This window comes from Numida meleagris, unplaced genomic scaffold (assembly GCF_002078875.1).
Source record: "Numida meleagris isolate 19003 breed g44 Domestic line unplaced genomic scaffold, NumMel1.0 unplaced_Scaffold357, whole genome shotgun sequence".
NCBI lineage: Eukaryota > Metazoa > Chordata > Aves > Galliformes > Numididae > Numida > Numida meleagris.
In genome coordinates this window covers 20,362-29,788 of record NW_018364582.1, presented here as the reverse complement: position 1 = coordinate 29,788, position 9,427 = coordinate 20,362, and the positions used below count along the sequence as shown (strand labels likewise).

Sequence of the window (9,427 nt, the reverse complement as noted above, 5' to 3'; positions counted from 1 at the left end):
TTAGGGTTATGTCATGATTTTGTGATTATTTTGTTGTCGGTAATCCACATCATGTAAAGCATCGGGAGTTAAAGAGTTAATGATGTGGTTCCGTGGGCTGCTGGTTTCTGGGTGCCAGGATCTCGGAGGGGAGCAGGATCTGCATGATGCAGAGGACTTTGCGCTCGGAGGGAAAGGTGCAGCTCCTCGCAGCTCAGCAGACCCTCCCTTTGTTCGCTGCCCTCATCTCGCGCTCTCCTGCAGGTTCCCGCCTGCAGATTCCCAGTAAGGCCTCCAGCTTTGGATGCTCTTTCCCTCTCCTTTTGTTTGATTTTGTTGGCCTCAATTCCAGTTCTATGGTAGTGTACTCCATTATCTTGCATTCCAATACCATATGTAGTAAATAATCGTTCCACCTCTGATCGTTGCCGCTGTTTTTTCTTTTTTTCTTTTTAGACCCATCTACTATCTCCCTACCCTTCCGCCTTTTCCCCTTTCCCAAGGCACAGGTCCGTGGGTCCCCTGCCTCATTATTCACAGGACTGGTCTAGACTGGCCCATAAGCCACTGACACCCATTTTTTTTCTTCCCATCTTTTCCAGGCCTGCAGGCCTGCTGTCCCAATGTCATGGACACAGATAGATCTAGAGATAACTCCATGACACCCAAAAACTTCCATCCAGCCCCCACACCCAACATCCAGCCCCCTAATGTTTTATCCAGCCCCCAAAATCTCCATCCACCCTGACACCTCCATCCAGACCCACAATCTCCATACAGTTCTTACCTCTACATTCAGGCCCAGTCTCTACATCCAGGCTCCCAAGACCCCAGTCAAACCCAAAAGCCATCATCCTGACACAAAATCTCCATCTGCACAAAAAACCTCCATCCACCCCAAAAGTCTCCACTCAGACACAAAACCTCCAACCACCCCAGCATTTCTACCCAGCCCCAAAACCTCCACTGATCCTGAAGATCCTTCATGCAGCCTCCACACCTCCATGTGGCCCCAAGTCTCCATCCAGCTCCACAAAAAACCTCCATCTGGACCCAAAAATCTCCATCGAGCTCACAAACTCTCCAGCATTTCCCCTTGCATTACAAGAAGGGGGAAGTCAGCTCTCCTGCCCTTCCCCTTACTGCTGCTCCCACACACAGCCCTCCCACCCACAAAATTCCCCTGCTTCCCCATTTTCTTGCAGAACCCACAACCTGGCTGGTTTGCCTTGTGAAGATGGAGTTTAGGCATGGGGAGCACACGATAAGAGCATGTGTGTGCTGTGGGGACAGATGTGGTGCAGACGCGGGGCATGTGTTGATGATAAGCGTGTACTGTAGAGGCACACATGTAGTGCAGACACAGGGAGCACGTGCTAAGGACACACATGAGCAGTAATGTGTGCAGCTATCGGTGTACACATATGATATCGCACACACACACACAGAGGCACAGAATTAAGTGTGTACTACACATGCTTGTATATCCTTTGTGCACATGTAATGGTGCACACATATTTAATAAGCATGTGTTGACATGCACAGGCACATGGATGTAATTCACACGTGATGGTGAGCACACAGAGCACACCTGCACTGCGCACGCTTGAAGTACCTGTGTGCACACAGCAAACATGTTTGTGCACACGTGGGGAGCATCAGCAGGGTCGCCCAGTGCCCACCTCAGCATAGATAATGGGGGGCTCAGGGACAGCAGAGGGGCCAGGGTTGCAGGTGCCGGGGGTCACAGGTCGCAGCTCGGCGTAGGTCAGACCCTCGCAGTCACCGGGGGGCACCTGGGGACACAGGGGACAGCAGTGTGACCATGGGTTCCCAACATGCATGAGGGGATGATGCCATTGTGTAAGTGTGTGGGGGGCTGTCCACGAGGGGGGGTTGGGAATCTGGGGTGGCATAGATTTTGGAAACCCGTGGGGGTGACATTGGGGTTCCCTGTGGGTGGTGTTTGGGGGTCCCACGGTGGTTTGGGGCTGCCCATAAGCTCCCCCATAAGGAGGCCTGGGAGCTTAGATTTGGGGTGTGGGGCATCCCCATGGTGGAGATAGGGAAGCCATAAAATGTGGGGAATTTCTTGAGGTCCCCACGGGCAGGGTTTGGGGTTCCTTGGTGAGGACTGAGGGAGGGGCAAAGGGTCAGGTTGGGTTTTGGGGTCCCCTCACCCAGACACTGACCTGGAACTGCACGGCATTGGGGCTTCTGGGTGAGGCACCTGAGATGAAAAGCAGAGATGAGAAGGGTGGGGTTATGGGGGGCCCAAACAACACCTGTGGAGATCTATAGGGGATTTCTAGTAGATTGAAGCCATTTCACCCCTTCCCCACCTGGGCTCTCATCTCTTTGTATCTGTTGTCTGCGGGCAAAGAGGAGAAAGGAGACAACGAGTAGGAGGATGAAGACGATGGCAGCAGCACAGCCCCCTGCTACTGCTGTTACCGGGTTCCAGTGGGGTCCCCGAGTGTCACCTGTGAGGTCCGGGTGTTTGGGTGTTCCTATCCCCAGCCACCACCACAATGAAAGTGGGATGGAGTGACACTGTCACTCATGGGTGGCAAGAGGAGCAAGGAAAGGAGGGCTCAGACCTACCTGGGGGTGCGTGTGTCATTGTCACCTCTAGCGTCACATTGTTCCCAAGGGGTGAGAACAGAAACCAGCAACCCCCAACGCGGTAGGAGCACCTATAGGTGCCGGAATCTGCTGGGGTCACTGCAAAGAGTGTGAAGGTGGCTGTGCCCCCACCATCAGGCTCCTGGTGCTGGACAGGGGCTGAGTGTCCATCCTTGTGCAGGAAGACAATGCCCTCATATTTCTGGTTCTGGCACTGGATGGTCACATTCATCCCCACCTTCACACATTCATCAGGGCTCAGGGAAATGTCAGGAGGGGGGTAGCTGTGATCTGAGTGCAGACAGGAAATAGTGATGGGACACGGCCCTGTGGGGACAGCCCAGGGCCATCTGCTTTCCCCAGTGCCCTCACCTGTCACCCTCAGCTCCACGGGGTCACTCATATTCGATGTCCACAGTGGCTCCAGTATCTGGTATTGACACCAATACTTCACTGCATCTTCCTGCTTTATGTCAACCAAGAAGAACTCAGCTGTATCCTGCACCTTGTCCACGTTCTTCTCAGATGACAAACATCCATCCTTGTACAGCCTGACCCGGGCAGCCGGCAAGGGCACGTGGCAGCGCAGGGTGACATTGTCCCCCAGGGACACCCCCTGGCTGGGGTGCAGTGACAGGGAGGGTTGAGGCACTAGGACAGGGGACACCAGTCAGCCTTGTCCCTGCACACCCTCCTGGACCCCTCTGATGGCCCCCTCCCCACGCTCCCCTCCCTCTGTACACATTCTCATCCTGTCCCCATACTCACGGTGCTGTGTCCTGCTTGCTGCCACCAGACACCAACCTGCAAGGGACATGGTCCTGGTCTCACACGGGGCCACCAACCCCCGTGGCACCACGTCCCCATTGTCACTCACCCAGGATGAGGGCCAGCGCCATTGGTGCCATGAGGCAGGATCAGCTTTGGGACAGCCGAGTCTCAGACAGAGATTCTGCTGTGGGGACAGGAAATGGCTGGAGAGCTGCTGTCAGTTTCTCTTGTGAACAAGAAGTGTCATGATGTCACATCCTCAATGTTGCAATTTTGGTCTGCACCGAGTGGTGTCTTTGGGGATCTGCTATAGGGTGGCATGCTTAGAGCTGCATACGTGGCCCCTGTTGGGGTGCCTCACGCTGGTTGTCACCCCTCAGGTGTCACATGCTGTGCCCAAACTTCTGGTAGCGTGTGGCCTTGCATGGTGTCCCTCACGGGATGCCAAACGCAGGACATGTGGCAGCTTGGAGCAGCTTGGGGACAGCAAGAGTGCAGCTGGGTCAGGAAGCGGCTGAAGAGCTGCTGTCAGTTCCTCTTGTGGTTGTAGTGCTGTGATGTCATCTCCGCATGTTGTATTACTTACCCCTGATCACTACTTAGTGACTGTCACCCCTCAGTGTCACACGCCATCCCCAAAGGGCTGCCAGCTTAAACCCTTCTCAATGAGCCCCTCCAGCTCCAAGGCTGGGATCCGTATCCCCCTTGCAGGCAGGTAGGACCCACCTGCAGCCATCAGCCTGGCGCCGAGTTAAACTGCCCCATGTCTGTACCAGACTCCCACTAGGATGTCAACCTGGCTGACCCTCCCCCCAAACCTTACCCATAAGGACTCGACCTGATCGTTCCCAGCATTCAGCTCTATCGCACTGAAGCACTCCCTGACACAGAGAGACACCTCACTGCCCTCTCCTTCCTTGCCTACCCCTCCAAAAGAGCTCACAGCCCCCCACAGCACCACTGCACTTGTGGCAGTGATCCCACCATCATTTGGAGATGCCTACTAAGTCTTCGATTCCTGCTGCATGATGGCTTCCAGCTCCTCCTGTTTGTTGTCACCACTTCTGGGTGGTCATCACCAGCCCAGTAAAAAACCCATACACCACTTTGGGGGAAAAGCTCAAGATTTCTGCTCATTGAAGCTGTGGTTTCCTGTGCTGTGGATGTGGTTACGAGCTGGTCACTCACCGTGCACGCTGAGCATGGCCAGCAGCAGCAGCAGCAGCAGCAGCAGCAGTCCCAAAGCGCTGGCTCTCAGGTGGTGCCAGTGTGGGCACACATCAGGAGCTGGAAGAGTGCACATCTGTATGAAAACAGACCCTTCCCAGTGGTTCCCATGCAAGGCTGGAGCAGAAGTTGATGGCTGCTCTGTTTCCCTCAATTCTGGGGTCCTTGGATCCTTCCCAGTTGCTCCAGTGGTTCCCCAGTGGGAAAGGAGCTGGTACAAGGAGGTGATGGCAGCAGGCACACATGGGCTGGGCTCCCATTGCAGGTTGGATGGGTGCACGGAGACTGGCATCTCCTCCACACGTGGTTTTGGAGGAGGTGGAGGCTCTGCAGGTCCTCGAGAGCATGGAGTGGGAGCTTAGCAGGCCCCAAACCTTGTGATACGAGCCCAGTGTAGAGCAGATGATGGTTGTGGATGTGGATCTCTGTGGAGCTCATCCCATCAAGACCCATGGTACATTGTCTCAATTTCAGCTTTATCTTCCAGTTCCTCACATCGGGTTTCCGGATGAGGGCTGATTTTTTGCTGCAAAACCATCCCATCTCTGGCCATTTGCAGGCTTCCTTCTTCCCCATCCCTTCCTTCTTTTTGTCCCCCCTACAAACCAGGATCAGCCCTTACCCCAGCCAACAGGGCTGGAGTTTCTTGGAGAATAGAGTGCACAAACAAACCCCAAGACCAAGCATGCAATGAGCACCCAACACCCCAAATAACGCACCCGGTGCCAGGGAATTGCACTCACTGGGCTTCTTATCTGGACATTGCTTCTTTTAGTTTTCTTCTTTTGAATACAGACATATTCATGCTACAGCCTTTCCCTTTGACACAAGTCAGCAGGTGTCGTTGGCTGCATCTGTTGAGGTGTGAAAGCACCTCAGGGTTTAACCATGTCATCAATCAGTGCCGTGCTGAGCTGGTGGGTTAGCAGTGAGAAACTGAAACATTGCTGAAAAGCCAGAAAATAAAATCCCTTCCATGAGGCTTTTTTGGCGGTTGTGGCAAAGTGCATCGGCTGACCATGGAGGTGTTGGGAGAAAGGCAATATTTGGTGATTCATCCCCAAAGTACCACTTGGGTTTTCACTGCTGGAACAGACACATTTTGGAAGAACTTGGTAATTATCAAGACTATGATGACGATTTCTATCATTTGGTGATTATTTAGATATAATACATCCTCTCTGACGAACCCGAGTCACCGTTACTTTTGTGGATTCCCTTCTTAGTTCCCAATTTCCGCATGATATTGACTGAGAATAAGGAGACAAAGGAAGAGAGGAAGACTTAGAAGCCAAAACGAAATGTCTGGAATTTCAGTGCGGTTTAGGCTGAGTAGTGTGATACTTATTGATTTCTGCCTTCCTTTCTTCAGCACTGCCTTCTTTCTGTACTCCCGACTCCTTCTCCCATCCTCATCATCCTCCTGGCCGACCAAAATGGGTGGAAAAGGGATTTTGGGATTTGGGGGACTCTTGAATTGCCGTATGTGATTGAGGGATTATTTTCTGAAATTCTTCCTGTTTTGGCACATGGGAAAGAGGACGGAAGAGAGGGGAGGAGGGTTTGTGCCACAAGATGTGGTTTGTGTGGTGCACAAGGAGGAGGAGGAAGCTTAGAATAGAAAAGGGGAAGCCACGTTGCTTGAGAAAACAGACTTCTAGGAAAAGATGCCCAGGAAGCAGCAGTTCATTTGAGCAGAGGTTGGGATCAAGAGAGGATTTAGATCCAAAGCCCCAGAGATGGAGGGAGCGTGACTCGGGGCATTGGAAAGACCCAAAGTGTCTCAGCTCATTTTGTGCAAGAAGCCCATCGAGCCTTAAGAAATTAACACCTCATTGCTGCTAAGGAAGATTTTCCTATGGAACAAACATATACTTTTATTTGTAGTTCACAACTTTCGAATGTGTGGCACTCCAAATGACAACATGTATGTACATCCAACACAGGGAAAAGTATGGGCACCGAATGATGCCTGTCCTTCTCATCCCAAAAACAGCCATCAGCCAAGCACTCCAATATGGGGCTTGGTGCTCTCTGTGAGCTCCCAGTGTGGGCAATGGCATCAAAGATCCTCATCCCTGAGCCAACGGAGGAAAGCCCCATCCTTTGGGTCAGCTCCTGGAACCTGCAGCACGTTGTTGCCCCAGAAGGGGCTGGATGTCTCTTCTCCCCTAGATGCCAGTGATGAGATGAAGCATGGGACTTGCCTTACCCACTGACTCTCGATGGCAGAGGTGTTCATAGTCCTGTTCATCACCACTGTTGCAGGTGAGTGTTGAGGTCTCCACCATGCAGATAAAAAACCTGTGGGTCATTGCTTGTGTCCCCGACTGGGATCTGTGCCCCCAGGAAGACACAACCAAAGCCAGCAGGCTGTTCTTTCCAAGAGGAGGACATCTGAGTGGGAAGAAAACCCTTCTCCAGAAGACCAACCCCACCTCCTCTATGGCGTTCAGGCACCTGGCCTCAGCCCAAAATGGATTATTTTAAGAAGAATGGGCCATGTCTCTGCTGGTTGTCCAAGCAGGAAGAGATGCTGACATGGGTCTCAGGAAGCCAAGAAATGTGTAGGGCCAGGAGGACGCTTCTCTCCCATGAATGATGAATAGATCACTGTAGGACGTGCGGGGGACCGCATGTGACATACCATGCAGAACACTGCATCAGATTCACATGTCCTGAGTTTGGCATCTCGTGGGGGACACAGTGCAAGGCCAGGCACTGGCAGAACTTAGGGGACAGTGTGTGAAAACTGAGGGGGAAAAGCTTTGGTGAGGAACTATGACAGGGGCTGTGTGTGCTGCTCTGTGTGTGCCACTCTATCAGGGACAGCATGGTGCCACCCCCCTGGGACCAAATTGGACACATGAGCAGGTGACCACACGGCATCCTGTCCCAAAGGGGAACTGACATCAGCTCTCCAGCCACTTCTTGTTCCCACTGCAGTCTCACTGTCCCCAAGCTGCTCCTGCCTCATGGCAACAATGGCGCTGGCCCTCATCCTGGGTGAGTGACAATGGGGACGTGGTGCCACGGGGGTTTGTGGCCCTGTGTGAGACCCAGGGCCGTGTCCCTTGCAGGTTGGTGTCTGGTGGCAGCGAACAGGGCACAGCACCGTGAGTATGGGGACATGGGGAGAAAGTTTACAGAGGGAGGGGAGCGTGTGGTGGTGGTCATCAGAGAGGTCCAGGAGGGTGTGCAGGAACAAGGCTGACTGGTGTCCCCTGTCCTAGTGCCCCGACCCTCCCTGTCACTGCACCCCAGCCAGGGGGTGTCCCTGGGGAACAATGTCACCCTGCGCTGCCACCTGCCCCAGCCGGCTGCCTGGGTCCAGCTCTGTGAGGATGAAGCTATGACCATCTGCAGAAGCAAGCTTGACGTGCAGGACACAGCCGAGTTTTCCATTATTAGTGCAGAGCGGAAGCATGCAACAACTTATCGCTGCCAGTACTGGGTGCTGGGTCCGCTGGGGACATCAGAGCAGAGTGACCCCGTGGAGCTGGTGGTGACAGGTGAGAGCCCTGGGGAAAGCAGTTGGCCAAGGGCTGTCCCCACTGGGCCGTGTCTCATCACTGCTTCCACTCTGCACTCAGATCACAGTTTACCCCCACCCGGCATTTCTCTGAGCCCTGAGGAACACGTGGAGATAGGGACCAATGTCACCATCCGCTGCTGGATCTAGGATTCTGGGGCCATCTTCCTCCTGCACAAGGGCGGGTGCTCAGCCCCCATCCAGCGCCAGGACTCTGATGGTCTGGGCATGGCCTCCTTCACTCTCTTTCACGTCACCACATCCGATGCTGGCACCTATAGGTGCTCCTATCGCCCCAAGGATGATCCCTTGGTGTCCTCTCCCCTCGGGGACAGTGTGACCCTGGAGGTGACACCCACCCCTGCACCCCCAGGTAGATCCCAGTCCCCTATTTGGGTGTCCCCGGTGCCACCCACAGATGACAGTGTCCCTGCATCCCATCCCCAGGGAGGTGGTGGCCAGGGATGGGGACATTCAAGCCCCCGCACCCTCCAGCAGCTGATGGGGGATCCCATGGGAACCTGGTGGTGGCGGTGGTGAGGTGCTGCGTTGCTGCCCTCATCTTCATTGTCGGCCTCTTCTTCATCCTCGATGCCCGAAGCCTCCAGATACAGAGAGATCAAGCCCAGGTGGGGAAAGGGTTTCCATTCTTATATCCCTTAGAGATCCCCCCAGACTGCACCCTCCCTGCCCGTCATTCCCAATAGATCCCCAGAAAATCCACCATGTGTTCCCTGCCTCCCATTCTGTGCTGATTTCTGCATCAGTCATTGCCTGGTGCGCAATTGTGTTGTGTATCACTTAAAACCTGCACCATAGCTCCATCCCCAACCCAAGCAACTTGGGGACCCACATGATGGGACCCCTAAAATGCCGGGTTTTTGGAATGCACTGAGGCAAAAAGATCCCAAATGCACTGCTGAGTGCTCCCTGATGACCTGTTCCCATCTCTCCTATTACCACCCTCCCCCTCACCTCCTCAAATCTAACACCCCCAACTCCTCAGTGGTGCACCCCTAATGCTTTCCAGCCACACCCAATCCCTAAGAGCTCCTATCTAACCTTATCACCTCCACATCACTTCACAGCTCTTGAGATCCACAAACCCATTGCAATCCACCTCAAAACCACAGCACCAGCCCAGTGGGACCCCCACACCTGACCCAACCCACTCCTGCCCTACACATCTCCTCACGGTTCCCTCCCCTCCCATTCCATCCCCCATAGATTCACTATAGATCCCCCATGCATCCCCTGCCCGCCCCCCGCTTTTGGCTGGGACAGAATTGATAG

The 9,427-nt window shown here is 54.0% G+C and overlaps 1 protein-coding gene and 1 pseudogene across 5 annotated transcripts; one reads left to right on the top strand and one right to left on the bottom strand.

The window, feature by feature from the left end:
- Positions 1 to 6: 6 nt before the first annotated feature.
- Positions 7 to 4,035, bottom strand: LOC110391379 (T-cell-interacting, activating receptor on myeloid cells protein 1-like). Of its 5 annotated transcripts, none has more exons than XM_021383214.1 (7): positions 3,482 to 4,027; positions 3,373 to 3,408; positions 2,977 to 3,255; positions 2,584 to 2,895; positions 2,322 to 2,489; positions 2,172 to 2,209; positions 7 to 1,775 (listed from the first exon to the last, which is right to left on the bottom strand). In XM_021383214.1, exons 1-7 carry the CDS (start codon positions 3,510 to 3,512, stop codon positions 1,638 to 1,640), a joined length of 1,002 nt encoding a protein of 333 aa, XP_021238889.1. In that variant the 5' UTR covers positions 3,513 to 4,027; the 3' UTR covers positions 7 to 1,637. The 5 variants fall into 5 exon arrangements, with proteins under 5 accessions (XP_021238889.1, XP_021238890.1, XP_021238891.1 ...); XM_021383215.1 differs by having other exon boundaries at positions 2,322 to 2,462; XM_021383216.1 differs by having other exon boundaries at positions 2,584 to 2,703.
- A 1,091-nt stretch (positions 4,036 to 5,126) lies between these two features.
- Positions 5,127 to 9,420, top strand: LOC110391384 (annotated as a pseudogene).
- The last annotated feature ends 7 nt before the right edge of the window (positions 9,421 to 9,427 follow it).